The 17,809-nt window shown below is 36.1% G+C and overlaps 1 protein-coding gene across 1 annotated transcript in view; it reads left to right on the top strand.

Moving 5' to 3' along the window:
- Window positions 1-17,809, top strand: part of LOC136559317 (adhesion G protein-coupled receptor A3-like) — a 252,001-nt gene that overhangs the window by 186,418 nt on the left and 47,774 nt on the right. The window contains exons 13-14 of the mRNA XM_066554455.1: window positions 15,911-16,118; window positions 17,045-17,253. Coding sequence (XP_066410552.1) covers window positions 15,911-16,118; window positions 17,045-17,253 — 417 coding nt within the window. The remainder of the gene's footprint in view (window positions 1-15,910; window positions 16,119-17,044; window positions 17,254-17,809) is intronic.

The raw sequence follows: 17,809 nt of genomic DNA, 5'->3' as shown, positions 1-17,809 counted from the left end.
GTGGCTATTGCAGAGCTATCCACAATTTTATAAAGAAGGAGAAAAAGAGGGTTAGACTGTAGGGAAGAGAAAGAGCTCCATTTTAGTTGTTTTGAGGCTTAGGAATAGACTCTTAGGAGGAAGAGAACCAGGAGAGGCCTGAATCACAGGAGGGGAGGAAGGAATTTGTAAAAAGAGAGAACTGTTTAATCCCACTTTAATAGGCAATGCAATGCAACAGGTCCAAATCTGTGGAGTGTAACTGAGAATCCAACAGCAATATCGTGTATTTGAAGTTGTTTCAGATTAGGTCTTGTCCTCTCCCATGTAACTCATCAGTTACATTTTGTGCCTGTTTCATTGGAATGGAATCCACATTGTGCACTGTGAGAGGGCTTTGTGGAATCATGGCAGTAGAGATCTCATCAGAAAATTGGAAAATTGGCATTCAGATATGAATGTGATAGAATGAAAATAATTCCAGAACATCAGACCAGTTTTCCCAATCTAATCTTAAATTTTAATACAGACACACCCGTAAGTCAACTGTATTCAAGAAGCATATATATGACAAGTTTATTCAAAAATTTGGGTGGGACCTATTTTAGAGGAATGCAGCTGTGAAACTGAATAATTTTTCTTATTTTTAAATTGCTGTCTCAAAGACCTTTTACCTGCATTTATAACCATAGAACCATATTTTTTAAACTGTGCTGTAAATACTTTTTTGAAATGTAACAAGAAAATATCCATTAATGTTAGCAATGCTACTTGAACCCTATTAAGGCATCTTTGACACAAGGGTATAGATGCAGCTTCAAGGCAAAATGAATCACATCTGTCTATATTATCATCTTGATTTACTTTTAATTTGGATTTTATTTTATGATATTACACTACAACTTAATCTAGGAGTTAATGGGTTATTACAAATCTGTTGAAATTCACTAACAATTCAGTAAATTGTATTCCCATTGTCATTTACCTTTGCCTGTGCAGCCTTTTTGCTGGTAAACAAGTAATTGTTCCTGTCTGAGTTTGTGGATTTGGAGCCCCAGGTTATATTTTATTCCTTCTCTTGCTTTCTACCTCTTTTCTCCCTTGAAGTCTTCTGTTTTAACATTTAAATGTTATGTGCTCCCATTATTGAAGATCCAAGTGCTATATAGAAAATCCATTTCTTTTTCTTTCTTGCATGTAGTGTTCCTGTCAGTTCAGTTTAGTGTAACCTTAAAGAAGGGTTTGATTTCAGTCTGTGCTTGATTTCACATTGCCTGTCACTGATAACAAATGTGTCCACAGTGATCCAGAGCTGAATGAATGTCTGTGCTATTTTCTTCCTCAATCTCTTAGATATTATATTATGATTATAGTTATTTTTCTGATTTTGTCCTCTGACCAGCATTCTCTCACAAATGAAATTTAAAACTGAAAGCATTATATTAAAACTAAAACTTTTTATTGCATGTCTTTTCCCAAGGTTTAGGATTCAAAAATCCTCAACCACAGATTAAAAATGTTTTCATAGCATTAGATTCCTTCCAGCCTCTGAATGTTTTGATTTTTCAACTTATTTGATAATTTTTCTTTCCTGTTTTTATGGTCTGTAATGCGACAAGTGCTATACTGTACACCAAATGGGAAATCTGCAGTAATGTTTTGTTGTGGCACTTCCTCCCACAAAAATGAGTGTACAATGTGTCATTAATATGTGTGTAGTTCAGTATGCAATATTTACAATATCTTTAGTAAATACAGACTCTATTTTTTCTGCCTTTGATTTTTTTTAGTTGCTTGCATAAAAAGTAGGGTTAATAATTTGTTACCTTTAGTTTGACTATACATTACATTTTTAATAGCTTAGCCACCTTTGTTTGAGCATTTAGATTGCTCTCTGTCCCCACTGTCAGTGTACAAATGCACAGTTGAGAAGTGTGTTTTATGTTGTTGTGGAGGTTCCTGTTTTCCCTCAGAGCTCTACATCCTACTGTTCCAAAGCAGATCTGTTCATCATCGCCATTATGTGTTTATCCAATGACAATCATGGAAATATAGAATAATTTTAGTTGGATAAGGGCTCAAAAATCATTGAGCTGAGCCATTAAGCAAGCACTGCCAATTCCATTACTGAACCATATCTTTAATTGCCACACCTAACTTGTCTCTTAAATACCTCCAGGCATGGTGACAGAAGCACTTCCCTGGGCAGCCTCTTCCAGTGCTTGACAACCCTTTCTGTGAAGGCTTTTTTTTCTGATATCCAATTTAAGCCTGCCCTGGCTGATGCCATTTTGCCTTATCCTGTAACTTATTGCTTGGCAGAAGAGACCAACCTTCTTCACCCAAGCACCTTTCAGGTACCTATAGAAAGCAGGTACCTAAGGAAAGGTTTCCCAGAGCCTCCTTTACTCCAGGCTGAAAAACCACAGCCAAATCTGACCATTTACTGCAAGAATGCCTGGCAATCAAAAGGATCTGAAGTAGCCAGGTGGCTCCTTCATGCTGATGACCAGACATGCAACTGTGTGAAGTTGTACCAGACATTGTAAATATGATGCATTCCTGTTACTTCATGTTGCTTGGCTGTTTCAAAAGCAACTGACAATTGATTATTGAAAATAAAAGCAAAACCAATCTACCAACCAACCAACACCCAGCAAATCCAGTAGTTTACTAGAAAAGGTATTTATTTTAGAATTCCCCAGAAATGATATTCCAAGTTTCAGGTTATTTTCCCAGTGGAGAATTGCTGGTTGATACTTTTGATGAACATGGGTTAAGCTTTCTTTTCTAGTAAGAATCTGTATAGGGAGCATACACTGATGATGTTAGTGATACTACCCAAGGTAATCAACAGCATCATTCAAATGTAAATTTTAGAAAATGATTAAATAAATATTCAAATGCATTTTCTTCACAAGCTCTTCTATGAATGTTACAGTGTCTCTTCTCCATATGCTTCCTGCATGTTCAGGGGATTAAGAATTTTAATGGTCCTCAACTTTGTATTGAGCAGAAGATTACTATTCACCTTTAATTTTGAAGAAAAGTCACTGCAGCTCTCTGAAAATCTCCCAAGTCCTACTTGGAATTAATGTAGTGAGATAAGTAATATTATGAAACCAAAAATATTTATTTGTTCTTAAGCCAGATTTTTACCTTAGGGTAATGCTGAATTTGTTGACTTAAATCATTGTTAGAAATGGTCTGCACAAATTCAAACTGATGCTGTATGTGGGAGACAGCTGGTTGTCATGGTAACTGTAGTGCAGTTTTTAATTCCACTTGGTGAGTAATGCTAACACAATGTTGCTGAATAGACCATGGCTTAGCAAATAGAAGCATCTTGAATTCTCCATGTCAGTGTTACAGACTAAGAAAATGCTTTGTTCAGATATATGTACACTGCATCGTTTCTGGCTTATTGCTTTTCAACAAGGACACTTAAAAAGCTAGAGGATATCAAAACTATCTAAAGCTAGAGGATATCTATCTAAAAAGCTAGAGGATATCAAAACTGTATGGAGAATATGCTTTTGGTGTGGCCCTCAAAGAGCCCCAACAGGGTGATAAAATTAAAAGACAGACAGTAAGATTTCTATGACCAGTAAATATGATTTTGTTTCCTTATGACTGTTTGTCAGTGCATTTTTAATGTGTGTCTATTGAAGAAATGCTGGATATAAAAATTTAGGGTGTCAGAAGCCAATCAGTTTTTATTATTGTATTTATTTGTGGAAGAAAATAGGACCTTAGCTGAAGTTATTTCATTTTGTTAAAGCTGAGATATTCACCTAATGCTGTGCTTAAGAGAAGACCTTTGCTTTTCAGGTCATGTGTCCTATGTGAAAGAAACAAAAGACAATTGGTGTAGCTGGGGAAAGAGGACCAAAATCCATTTGTTAGTTTGTGAATTACTCTTCTCTAGACCCTCATAATTACTAGAAAAACACTTTTTCTTTATGTAACATAATAGAGAATAATGAGAATATAAATTTAAGTAGAGTCTGTGCCCTTGGCATCAGTGTTTCCATTTCACTGTGGATATATAGAGCTTCCAGGACTCAGAACTCCTGATGATAATTGTCTTTCTCATTGCTGAGATAGACAGTTTGGGACTCTGCCAGTTTTAAAAAAAATACACTGTCTTTCAGCTAATAATGTTACTTATTAATTTTGTGCACGATGTTAGTCCTTCACTTGGCATGAGAGACTCAGCTTTTTTCTGTATTGATTTTTTTTTTACCCCCCTTTTACTACTTGAGCACACTTCTTTCAGATCCTTGCTCTAAATAATTAATTCATACTCTCAGGTACTCATGTCAGCATCTGGTATAGCAGTAGTAAAAGTCCAGAAGTGCATGTGATTCACCAAAGTACTCCCATCTGATTTAATGCAGAAAGTAAAGCTGGGAAGTCCAGAAGGAAAAGGTTGTGAAATGGTGAACATATTAAGTTTTTATGTTAGAAAATGAACATTGCTACTGTCCAAAATAAAGGCATATCAGTTTAATAGGAGACTGGAAGTGATTCAGCAAGAATGATAACACATTTTAAAAAAATCCATCAAATGTGGCAGGGGAAGTCCTTGAGAATCTCTGAACTATACACACTGTTGATGTGCCTGACTGGTAAAATAAAAGTCCTTTAAAATAAAGGCCTCTGGTAAAAATTTTTGAACACATTAAATACACTGATGCCAGAAGAATTGACCTTTATGGAAAAAGATTAGAAAATCAGTAGAACAAGAGGGAAAGACCAAGAATATTCAAACCATTGTGAATACTTACAATATAACAATGTAAACCAATTAATTTTTCTAATGATTAAATAGAAAACTTGGTGCTTGTATAATTAATTTACAAGACTTTAAAAGTGAACACTTCATGGAATATACACCACTATTTTAATGAACACGTTGCTGTGGCTTTTTCAGTATGCAGGCCCTGCAGCACTAATACTTGAAACTATTAATTCAAAAGCCATGAGCAAGACAAAAATCTGTGTTTTCCTGCTCAGTCCTGTAGTACACTGAAAACTGGAAGCAGCTTTTTATTTGGAAGAATTAAGATCGTTATTTTTCCCTCTTTTTGATCTAAGAAATGGGGAAAGAAGACTGAGCTGAGTTCTTAGTTATTACTATATAAGTCTCATCCCATGTAACTTTAGCTGGGTTAGCACCTGTCTGAGTATTTAAAGCAATCTCTTATATCACAATCTCTTGCATTATATTAGGAATCCTCATTCTCAACAGTCATTGAATGGGAATGAGGAGATTCTCTTCCTGGGCTTAGTTCAGACCTCACCTGGATTCAGCCACTATATCAGAAGGATCAAGTGACCTTTGGTGTCTGAAATCCAAGGGATTCACTGAGAGTGATAGAGTGCATTCTGCCCCAGAAATATTACACCATCCTCACCCAATTTAAACCAGGAGTTTTCAAGTGATGAGAGATGACAAGTACTGATAATGTGTGCAATATTTTAAAGTCTTAATCAGGGGAACATTATCACTATTTCACAAGCAGCTGAGCTACAAAACTTGATTTGACTAGAAGATTAAGATTTTAATTCAGTCAGCTTTTAGAACTAATATGACATAGACTATATCAAGTGATTATTTATGTGGTAACAAACAAAAAAAAAATTCACAGATGCCTAGGTGTTTTACTAGCATCTGTAAAAGATTAATAAATAAGAGGTAAGTTTCTGCCACCCTTCTTAAACTTACCTGACTGTATAAAGTGATCAGTAGGTTGGTGGAAATCTGGTCTGATGGAAGGTTTCTCAGACTTCACTTCCATTGTGGTTGGATTTGGATTTTACTGTGACTAATGCTAGCAAATATTTTTGATTTTCCCATAATTCTGTCACAAAACTCTTAGAAAAACATAGCAGAACCAATCAAGATAGTCCCTAAGCTCTTACTAGAACAGAAGTGTGTCCAGATAAACTAGTGGTCTGTGATGAGTGATTCAGCTGGAGGTAAAAGTGTTCTCTTTGGCTCTGAATGTTTTCTGGCTGGATTCTCTTTGGCTCTGAATGTTTTCTGGCTGAGCTAAAGGACTGACACCAGATTTTCACATGAGCTACAGACACAATGTGCCTGTGGATGTATCAGCATGCATGGTATTTGGCCAGAACTGAATTTCAGAGGTGAAATTTTAGACTAACATTTCACTGTCACACTGAACTCAATATCTTTATTTTGTGTCCACACTGAGTGCATCAGAATGCTGAAGATGTGTGTGAGACTTGCAGAGCAGAGTATGGGATTCTGCATGGGGGCTTTGGGGAGTAGCAACTTCAACTGATGGCTCAGGCACTGGCCGTAGTGGAGTCTGTCTTCTCCTTCACACTCAACATCTCAGTTACAAGAATTCTCTGAAAATGTCACTTGCCATCACTGATACAAATGTGCTTTAGCTCCTTGCAGCTCAAGGCCCTTGAGTACTTTCATCCAAATGCAAATACCTCTGTGACACAGAACCTTTCTCCTGCTGATGTAACTGTACTCACTTCACTTCCTTTTTTTACATTTCTTTTTCCATGTGCTTTCTGACTATACTGATAATACTTTCTGACTATACTGATAAATTGGCTACATGGCTGAAATTCAGAAAGCAAATTATTATTTTGGCAAATTGGAAATAAAAATATATTGGTTTTTCAAAATTGAAAAATTAGTTTTGGAACAGGAGGGAAGAAATCATATTTGCTCCTCTTGAGGAGGCATAATTTCTTGATTATTGTGAGGATAGTGAACTTGTATCCCGACTGAGGGAAGGAGAGGTGTGGTTGTGCATAAAAAGGAACTAAAGGAAAAGGCATCTTCTGGTTTTCTTTTTCTCATACTTAACTGTCTGTAAAGCAAAGGAATGTAGTGATCTTGCATCTGCTTATAGAAATGTGTGTAAGAATAATGTTGGGTCTGAATTGTTTAATGACTATAGGCAACAGAGATCATTCTCGATGATAATATCCAAATGATTCAAAATCAGAATATTGAATCATTTCATGGTGTGGAAATTTTAAATTCACTTCCTAAAAGATCAAAAATGCTAAAATTATTTTCAGCAGTTTCAGCTTTTCTCTAGTGTCAGAGAGGGACAATGTTTCAGCAGTCATCAAGCAGCAATGTCAGCATTTCATTGCAGTCATCTTTATGAAAAGGCAGCACCAGAAAAACACTTGGACTTCTGTATATCATAGGCAATGTAGAAGCTCACTTTGCCTCAGGAAAATTATATCGAAATAGTTTATTAAAAATTTATCAACTAAGCCTTTTCACTATATTCCCACTTATATTACTAGATGAACTACTATTCATCTAGCTAAGTGTGAATATCACATCAGTGAAATCAGAAGTCCTCTCATCGTGTCCTATGGTATGATTAAATAATGGCAATATTCAGTCATTGAATTCAGTTTTGAATTACTGTATTACCTAATGGTTGCATCACTATCTACTCATAAATCTATACAAATTATCTAAGTCTTTAGAAAAAATATCATATCTGTAATGGTATGTATGGCACTCCACTAAACTGCATATGAATTTTGTTTTCTCAAACATAGAAGCCACTGAGTAGCCCATCTCTTTTTAATTAAATTGCGCTTCTCCAACTTTAGAAATAATTTTGGTAACACTTTTTGTCTGACTGTTGGGAAATATTCTCTTTGTTCTCATTCATAATATCTTGTTATAAATGATAAATACTAAGCTATGCAGAAATACTGTTATGAGGCCTACATTAACACAATTCACCTAGTTAAAATAAATAAATAAATTAAAAGTTACCATGGCAAAAAAACTTATGTATGCCAGTTAAGTCAGAATTCACATGATTCCTTTTTCTAAACTGGTAATATTTATGTGTAATTGAATTTGGTGGTCAATGAGCTGTAGAAGATATTTTGGTTAGTTAGGTATTCTGTATAATTATGATGTCCCTCCTAAGATCCATGGAGATAGCTTTGTAATTATGTAGCTGAAAGTTCCACATAGACAGCTCATGAATTTTTTTATTGTCCTTATATTTTAAAATCCTAGCAGAAGTTCATCCCATCCTCTAAGTGCATCTGCAACAACTAAAGCCATAGTATCAATGTAACAAACTTGAATATTCTTAAGATCTTTCCAGAAAAAAATCATACATTTAATGCCTGAAGATTAATTGAGCTTCTAAATAAAAATGAAAATACTCCTTCATCACAGGCTGTTTAGAGGAAAGTGCAGCATTTCTAGGAGCTAATTCACCCCTGAAAGGCCCAGTGAACCAAACTCCTGAGAGGATGAGCTTTCCTGTAGAGTGCACTGCCAGAAGCCATCCTTTTCAAAAATGAAGCTGCAGCGAGTCTCTGTAGGTCCACAGCTCATAGTGTGAGTGTTGGAGTGAGTCTAAAATCCTTTAAGACTTCAGAGATCTTCCCCAAAACCCCAATAAATTCTAGTTGAAAACTTAGAGGCCACCCATAAGAACTCTTAAATTCCCAGGAAGGTGAATTTTATGCATTCTGTGGTACAAGTTTTTGCAATATGGCAAGTTCAGTTGTGGACCCTGAATTGAAGCAGTCATTTAGTGCTGCCTGAAAAAATTTGTTGCCTGCAGCTCTTACATGTGTCCAGCATGTTTTCAAAAAAATAATAATATAATTTTCACACTTTTTTCATCACACTTTTTTCCTACCATGAATGTATAGTCTTTTTTTCTTCTTAGTGAGATTTTTATGAGCTCTCTTAGCTGTATATTGGGGACATAAGTAGAATGTTCAAAAATTCCTTTAATCAGGAAATTCATGAGGTCTTAGAAGGAATTTTAAACACTTCTTGTAAAACAGAGAAATAAATCAAACCTTTCTAAATTCATTTTGTAATTCTGTCATAGAGCTTTCAAATACTTTCTCAAGAGTAGGTAATTTTTTGTGTCCATAATGCCTGAAAAGTACCCCACCCTCTATGTTATAAAGGCTAGGAAATATTTGTATATTTTAAGTCTGCATTTTTGCTCTCGGCTAATGTCCTATTTGTCCTTGTGCTCATGCTGGCCATTTGCTTACATGGCTTTCATTTTGCCTGGCTAGCAAAGCTAAGCTCCTTTATTTCCCACTTGTGAAGTAAATTATTCATTCTAAGGGTGACCCTAATAACCATCCTCTACATCCATTTTATTCTGGACTGACTTTTCCTCAGCCTAGTTGATCAAAATTGTGTATTATATTTCTGATTAGGCCTTTAAAATCAGAATATTTACATGGAAATGAGTCATCTTGTATGTTCTGGATTGTATTTGTAGTCTTTTCTTTTTAATTGTTAAATCATAGAGGCTCTGAGTCATCCTGTGATCAACCAGTGCTTTCACATCCTTATCCTTATCTTTTGCTTTCCAAAGTGGCTTGTTTCACCAGCTATAATAGACAATCTCATTATAAATATGTAAAACATGATTTAGAACATTGTCTTAGATGACATTCCTCTTTGTTTCAAGGTCATCAAACAAAAATTGGAAGTCTTTAAGCTGATTTTTGTACTAACTTTGGATATATTCACTCCAGCCTCTCCTTTCAAAGTAAATAATTGTATTATCAATTGTATCTTGTTCCTTATTCACCTGAAACTAATTGCTGCTAGTTCTTAATGTCTCAAAAGAAATCAGGTGAATTGTATTGCCCTCTCTGGAAAAATAGTTAGTGAGGAGAACTATCATTTGGGTCTGGCATTATTGACCTTTGGTAAACCTACTCTCTCTCCCTTCATGGTCATTTTCTTTAATTCCTTTATTTTTTTTTCCACTTTTTCCTTCACAATAGCTCATTAACAGGTTAGCTGTTGCTTGTAGATTTGCACATCTTTTCGTTTTCTTAGAAAGTTTGCAAGATGTTCAAATGTGAAATATAAAATCCTAATTTGGAGACTTTTGGTTTTTACTTTTATTGGAAAAGGGCTACTGACAATCAGATTTCCAGATTATTTTACATTATCAGCTTTTCTAAAATTTCAGTGCTGTTTGCTGTATCTGTTTTTATAGAAACAAATTTTTCAGAAAACTTTTTATTATTAATTATTAATACTTAATTATTTTATAATTATTATAAAACTTTTAATTATTAAATAATTAATTATTATTATTTATTAACTTTTTAAAATATCTTTTGATGCAATTTGCATGTATTTATAATTTATGCCACATTTTCACTGTGCATCAAACCACCTTTTATGCCTGGCTAGAACAAAGATATCTTGGACTCTACACTTAGTTTTCCAGAAATTGAGATGGATGCAGACTGCAGGATTACTACATAATGACTTTATGACATGATAATCCCAACACGCTTAGCAATTTCCTCTCAGTAGCCAGGTAATTTCCTGTTGCATTTTTGGAAGTACTGCTTCATTTCATCCTGGGAATCTGTATAAACTCTGCTTTTCACCTGCTTGTCATCCCCGAGCCTTTCCAGACTTATGTTCCAACAGCGCTCCAGAAAGCACAGTTAAACTATGACAAATTTGTAGCAAGACTGTGTAGGTAAATTAGCATGGCTGGGGAACTCCTACTTTCCTTGTTTGGTATCATCCCATCAAAAAATAAAAAACAAAATCCTGTTTGTTTTAGCACCTGGCAAGTTGATTGTCTCATATAAACATTTTCATTATTATTACAAACCCTTATTTGGGATTTTCCCACCTGGTCTAAATTTTGGGGGCTTTTTGTTGATACTTTTCATGCCAGAAAAAGAGATCAGAACTCATGCACAGACTACCTAAAGTCTCACAGAACTGGGCCAAATGCCTGTCCTTATCTCATATATTTTGTGCTGAGATAATTCCAAAGGAGTGTTGGTTAAATACCTACCAGGACAGTTGGAAAACACAATTGTGCCTCTTCCTATTTGTTAACAGCTAAATCTTCCATTGCTTCTAAGGATCTACTGTCCTATTTGAAGGACTAAATACAATCTATTATATATGTATAAATAATTTATTTGCTTGATTTTATTATTATGATCACGGTGTTAACTCAGTACATATTTAATAATACAGCTATTACCTCTAGAGCTTGGTTTCTAGTTTTTTTACTGTAACTTTATATAGCTTGTGCCTATTTTGGCAGCACCCTTATATCTTTAATAATTTAATATATGGTGTCTTGCATCTGAATCTCTACACCACTTTATCAGATTCTTTGAAATCTGGAAACAGTGAAACTGCTTTTCCAGTTCTCCTCCAGGTTTTAGGTGACTTCATTTACTCTTTTTTTTCCCCCCTCCAGACTTCCTCTGACCTGTTGTGAAGGTGCTGGTTTTTAAGTTAAGGAAATTGCTGACTGGAAAAAGATACCTTATGACTGTTCTGAGGACTAAGAATTTGATAGTTTCCTGTGAAATATATTTATCGTAAACAGAAATACTGTGCCTGAGCTCAAAAGTCAATCTAGTACCAAGGCATGCACAAGGAAGAGTTGCTGAAAATAGTTTGATTTTTGTCATTCCACAGCAGTTTCCAATCTCGATAATGATTGTTTGATAATGAGCATGGTCTCTCAGTATTATGCTAAATTTTAGGCAAGTTGAACACTGTAATGGGAAAGCAAAGTTTCAAGAGTAAATGGGAGCAGGTCTCTTAAAGGAATTATGAAAGTAGAAGGGCCAACATATCACAAAGTCACCTAAGGCAAGAGGCTGTCTTTCCTAAACACTTAAAAACTCCTTGTAAATGCTAGCATTCATTATAAGAAATGGACTACCACCAGAATAAAACTGCCTAGGGAAAAACTTCACTTTAAATTTCTCATTTTTCCCTTAAAACATTTTTAATAAGGGCCACACATGCATGAGTTGCAAGAGTCTGTAGCTCCCAATATCCTGAGGACCATTTCTGCTTTAGAATGAGATTTTTAATTTAAAACTTTTAGAATACAGTTGGATTTATTGGTTCTGTTTTAGTGCCCCAGATATTTTGAAAAATTACACACACACACACACACACACACACACACACACACACACACTCAAAAAATAGGTCTAAAATGGAAACAAACCCCAAAACTTCAAAAGTACTTATAAAACTGTGCTGTCCAAATTATGCATCAGAGTGTTTAAAGCAACCTTTCATTCTGCTTTTTGGAAAGTTGACCAGGTTCCAAGAAGTCCTAGGAGCCAGGAGTCCTAGGAGGCCTCCCAAAAAATCCTAAGAGCTGGTTTAGAGCTGATAAGCCCTCTTTCCCTGGCTGCAAGTCACACAGCAGATTTACAGATATCTGGGCAGATGACATGGAAGACACTTCAGAGGGTTTGAAAATTGCATCATTTCTATCATATTTGTGCGCAAATGGGTGAATATCTATGAATAGTTTTCATTTTAAAGACAAGCATTTTCCAGAAGAAAAATGCTCCTTAGAAGAATCTACACTGTGTGTTCAGGATTCCCTTTTTCTAATCAATGCCAGTACAATCCAGTTAATAGGACTGAAACTGAAATGGAGTCATGATGGGATTATTGACATTCTGTTTTGAAAACACTCACAGAATGTCTAAATCCTGACTGGTGAAATGCTGACACAAACTGTAAGCTTTTCCAGGAAAATATGAGGTGCCAGTGCTGTCACTGCAAGGCTGCGGCTCCTGTGGTGGGTCTGCATTGCTCTTTCTCTCTTCTCAGAGGTGCAGGCAGCTTCTTGCCACCAGCATGCTCAGATACTTTAGTTTCCATGTGATGTGGTGATATGGTGCCCAAATAAAAAAAAAAAATAGTTGAGATGATTTATGTGAATTTTGAAGCATCCGAAGTACAATAATTCCCTCAAAACTTGATGTTGCTGTCATTGGTTTTAGTAATATGTGTTCCTGTATTGTATTTAATCTCTGAACTCTGGAGCATCTTACAGGGCAAAATGAATGCCATCATTTTAATCTCATTTAAGTGAGAGGGAAACTGAGGCAAGAGTGGGGAACTGACTTATGCTTCACATCACACAAGATTATCAGAATACATGATTGAACCTTCAGTCAGATTCCCTTCATCCTCTACCACAATAATAGGAACAACCTCAGTGCTCGGATCCTCCCTCTCATGTGAATAATAAGTAATACTATTGAAAATTCTCACGCATCTTAGATGAATATAATGTGTTTATTCATATTTTTAAACAGCACCATGAATGTGTGGGCCTTCTCACTATGTGCATTTTTCATTAATATCCTACTACAGGATCTTGTTGGCAGGCTTACTCTCTTGCTGTAGCAGACAGTTGGGTGTTTAATTTTGAGGAATTGCTAAGCAAATATTTGATCTGCAGCAAGTAGTTTGACTTTACGTGTACATTTGTCCAGTTAAGGAATACCCTGTCCCTTTGCCTCTCACTCTACCAGACTGCCTGCACGCAAAAAAAAATTGAAGTAACAGGTAGTATAAGTGGGCATATAAAACTGTACTCCAGGAAGTGACTGTAGGCAATTTAGTGAAGTTTATTAAATAGTTTGTGTTAAGTGTGTTCATATTCATTTTGAGCAGACAACAAGGGAAAAATGCTCTCCTGAAGTCTGATCAGGAAAACATTTTCTGTAAATGTGTCTTTTTGTCAAGTAAATAATTTGATGTTGCTGCATGTTTGAGATTTGCTCAGTCAGCCCGAGCAGTGCAACCAGTCCACGCTAATTCCACTGTGGACTGTGCAGCTTTTCTTCCCTGCCTTCAAGCCTTGGCCCTGATGTGAAGCTGCATCTGTGGGTAAGGCTGGGGCACCGTGGGCACGTTCCTCCCTCCCTGCTGGGTGCTGAAGGGTCTCTGTGAGCAGGGAAGAGCTGGGGGCAGCTGGCCCTGCCCAGCCCAGGGACGGCCACCTGCCCCAGCTCCCTGTGCTTCAGGTGGGAGCAGCTTCCACTCTGCACCTCCCCGGTCCCACAGGCAAGCTCTGTCTACACCATTACTTTTTCCTATTAGTATCACTAAGTCCCAGTGGAGAAGCAATTAGAGAACCACAATAAATTAGATGATTTGCCCTCTTAGCAAAAGTGCTATAAACCTGTTGTTTTCTCTGGTTTGTGTAGGGCTGCTTTTGTCAAGTCATAGCTTAACATTGTTGCTTAACCCAGTGCCTTTAGCTGTTGGTTTCATTATCATAAGCTTATTCATATGCTTCTATCTTTCTCTTTTTGTGTGTAATGAGTAATTAGTGTAATTTAATATGTCATCATTGTTGCTTTTTCCAGCACAGAATAATAATAAAAATCCAGCATAAATATAAAATTAATCACACTGTAACCTCTCTTACACATCTGTACGTCTCCACATAAGCCCTCAACAGTGATCTGGCATTTGATAAATGACACTTTTAAGAAACTCTCTGCGTACTTTTTGATAGCAATTTTAAGGCCAAAATGGTATCATCAGAGGTTCAGCATATGCAGATAGTTGGGATATCATAGAGTAAAACATGTCTATTTCAGAAGCATGAAATAAAGCCAATTATAACAGCTTTGAATTAGACAGTGGAAACAATCTCAGGATGAGTGCTTGATGTTTAGCTCAGTTAATACCAATTACAGCCTTCATAATAATTTAAAATTCTAATGTAGAAATGTTCTGTTGCTATTTGCTCTTTTTTTCTCTGTACTTTTAATGAGCAGCATTGCCTAGATTGAATTTTTATTTTTATTATTTTAAAAAGGACGTTTTTGCAGTTTTACTGTTAAAATCTGAAAACCTTCCTATAATATACATGGTAAAAGGAAAATGGTGTACAGAAGTCTTTATCTCTTTATTTAAGCATTCAAATGACATCACAGACCACTCATGCCTTCCTTCCATATTTATTCCATGGTCACTAGATGCTTCTCATACTCATTTTAGTTTGCTGATCTCTGTTACACCTTTTATCTCTCACATGTGTATTTTTCCCCATACATGGATGTATATTAAATGTCATGTTTCTTTATATTGTTGTGAAGATCATTGTTTTACTTCTGAAATAGGTAGTGCACATGTGCTATGAGCAAACTGTGGTAATCTATGTAAATTATGTGCACAGAGCCCTACTCTACCCTTGGGGGAAATGCAAATTAGAACATTTTGTAGTTTGTTTGTTTTTAAATACATACACTTTTCACATCAAGGCTCAGGACAGACTCCCTGTTTATTTTCCCATTGCTCATGATTTGTTATTCCTTGTAAATATCTCAGTCTTTAATGATTAGTTTGCTACTTTGGAAGGAAAAAAATACTTGATGAGGGAAATCCTCAAAATACAATTTTTGTGTATTTTATAGCTCTGCTGTATGGGATTTATCTGCTTGTAAAAGGGTATGTAACACACGACTCAAAGCCATTATAGTGATCTGACAGTCTTCATTCATTTTCTCCCAGTGTAGTCTTGTTTTCTTCTTTTACATTAATGTTTGTAATATTTTTTAATCCTGCATGACTAAAACATAGTTAACTGATTTTCCTTATATGAAGCAAGAAAAACATATTCCTAAACTGTGTTGTTTACTGCACTTGCAGTTCTCTGCAGATGTAATTTGTTTTAATAATAAAATTATTTTTATATCCTTTAAGTACCCTTTCAGAGAAATGTTTTAATGTAAGTTGTCTGATTCTATTTTAAGTGAAGGAGAAAACCTGGTAGAGGTTGTCTCTTTAAATCGGATCTGCAGTGTTGATGGACCCTCTAGCAGGCACGGTAAGAACCATTCTCACCTCTGCAGCAGGGAGCTTGACCATATAGACTCTCACATTCAATCAAAACGTTTTTCCTTTTAATATGCACTGTACCAATCCTATTCCCATGGTTACAGCCCGTGCTTCTTTGGTTGCTTCCAGACTGTTGGAAAAGGAAGGCAGCATACATTTCTTGTACAGGAGTTTAAAACATCATGAAAGCAACCCTGTTGTGATTTGCATTTTAAATGTTTCTTTTTTTTTCTCATTGTACAGAATGCTGTAGCAGTAGCTTCAGTTCATTTGCCACAGTCTGTCTTCTCTCAGTCTTCAGCCTGGCAATCTGTTGATAACTCCACTTGCAAGCTACAGTTTATTGTCTTTCGGAATGGAAAACTCTTTCCTAGCACAGGAAACTCATCAAATCTTGCAGATGATGGGAAACGTAGGACGGTTGCCACACCAGCTGTTTTTGCTAAAATAGGTGAGAAGCTGTTATGCATTATTTTCTTTTCATCTAAAAGCTACGGTATACTTGATTGTGCAGAGAATAGAGGGGTAGAGCATGCAGTGTGCTGGGAGGCTGGAAACAGTCTCTGTCTTTAGTACAATGTTTGCAATTGTTCCTGTCTGCACGATTTTATTCAGATTGTCCTGCAAATAAAGAAATGTCCTTACGCTACGATTAGAATGCAAATTCTGGGCTACTGTTTGTTGGCTGTGTTGTTACAGATGCTCGCTTCTTAAAGCTGTCGGAAGGATCCTTGTTTTACTCTTTACAGTTGCAATGTTAGTGTCCTAGGCACTGGTAAAAATAAGGCTTTTGGAGTGGGAGTAGTGCCCTGTTGCATGTATCAATACTCAGCAGTATACTTTCTGATGCGATGGATGTAAAACAGGTGTTGTTACAGACTTCTAACTAAATGACATACATTGTATGTGCTAGTGAATCAATATTTTGTTTAATTACTCACCCATGCAATTTTACTAATTTTGTCCGACACTGAATAGTGCTCTCATTTGTATTAACATTTTAAAATGTTTGAATGTTACTTTCAAAGTGCAGAATTGTCTCAGCTAATAATCATGCCATGAAACTGAGCCGTTTCTGCAGTTACATGGGCAATAGTGTAATACTGGTCATAAATGAAGAATCTGAAACAATAAAAAAGATCTCCTTTGTGAGGAATTATTAGATCATTTTGACACAATATGTGATTGCAATGCTCAGATTTATTTATACCATTGCAAACTTCTCCGATGTGAGCACTACCTTTGATTTTGACCATTAAGATTTTATGTCCACTGGCTTTTTTCCCCCTAGTTTAGTGTATCTGGTCTCTTTACAGAGCATTCATCACTAAAGGGTTTTCCACTCCATCTCTCTGATTCAGTTTTTTCCTTTTGCAGATGGGTGCAGTTTTGGAAACCTCACCAGCCCTCTTACTATAGGATTGAGGCACTTTGCACGGGGTATAGACCCCATTGCAGCCTTCTGGGATTTTGACCTTCTAGATGGACATGGAGGCTGGTGGGGAGAAGGGTGCCACATAATTAGTTCTGCAGGCAATATTACCACCATTCAGAGTACACACTTCAGTAACTTTGCAGTGCTAATGGTAAGTATATGACTTAGCAAATATATTTCTCTCTCTCTCTTTTGCCATACATTTATGTTTTATTTGCATGCATCTGTTTCATTCTGATTTGTCAGTAGCTGACCTTCTGGATTTTTATAATGTTCAGCATAAAACAGTCTAAAAGAAAGTAAGTTACTTAACTGCTAGCAAGTGAATAAACCTGGTGGTCAGTTTTAATATCCTGAGACAGGCCTAATCAGAAATGACATTAACTTCAGTCTTATAAATGAAAGTTCCATCAAGGAATGATTAGTACATAATGGTTATAAATTATATGACAGGGTTTAAAAATGTATACTCCTGTGTGCTTTTACATCAGCACATCTCAGAGGCTGGTCTGCTTTTGTTCCTGCCCTGCACTGTGTTGATCATACTAATTAGTTGCAGGCATACCGCAATGTTGAATCATTTAATAAATGGAGAGGAATAACATCTTCTGCTCTTTTAAGTATGGACAGAGCTGTCCTTGTTGATTCTGTGGGAGTTTTGGTTTGTGCACCAATGCCGATAGCCTACTTACGAAATTGCTGTTTCT

The sequence above is a fragment of the Molothrus aeneus genome, chromosome 8 (assembly GCF_037042795.1).
Source record: "Molothrus aeneus isolate 106 chromosome 8, BPBGC_Maene_1.0, whole genome shotgun sequence".
NCBI classification, from domain to species: domain Eukaryota; kingdom Metazoa; phylum Chordata; class Aves; order Passeriformes; family Icteridae; genus Molothrus; species Molothrus aeneus.
Note: the sequence above shows the minus strand (reverse complement) of the source record. Positions and strands in the feature narration are given on the sequence as shown.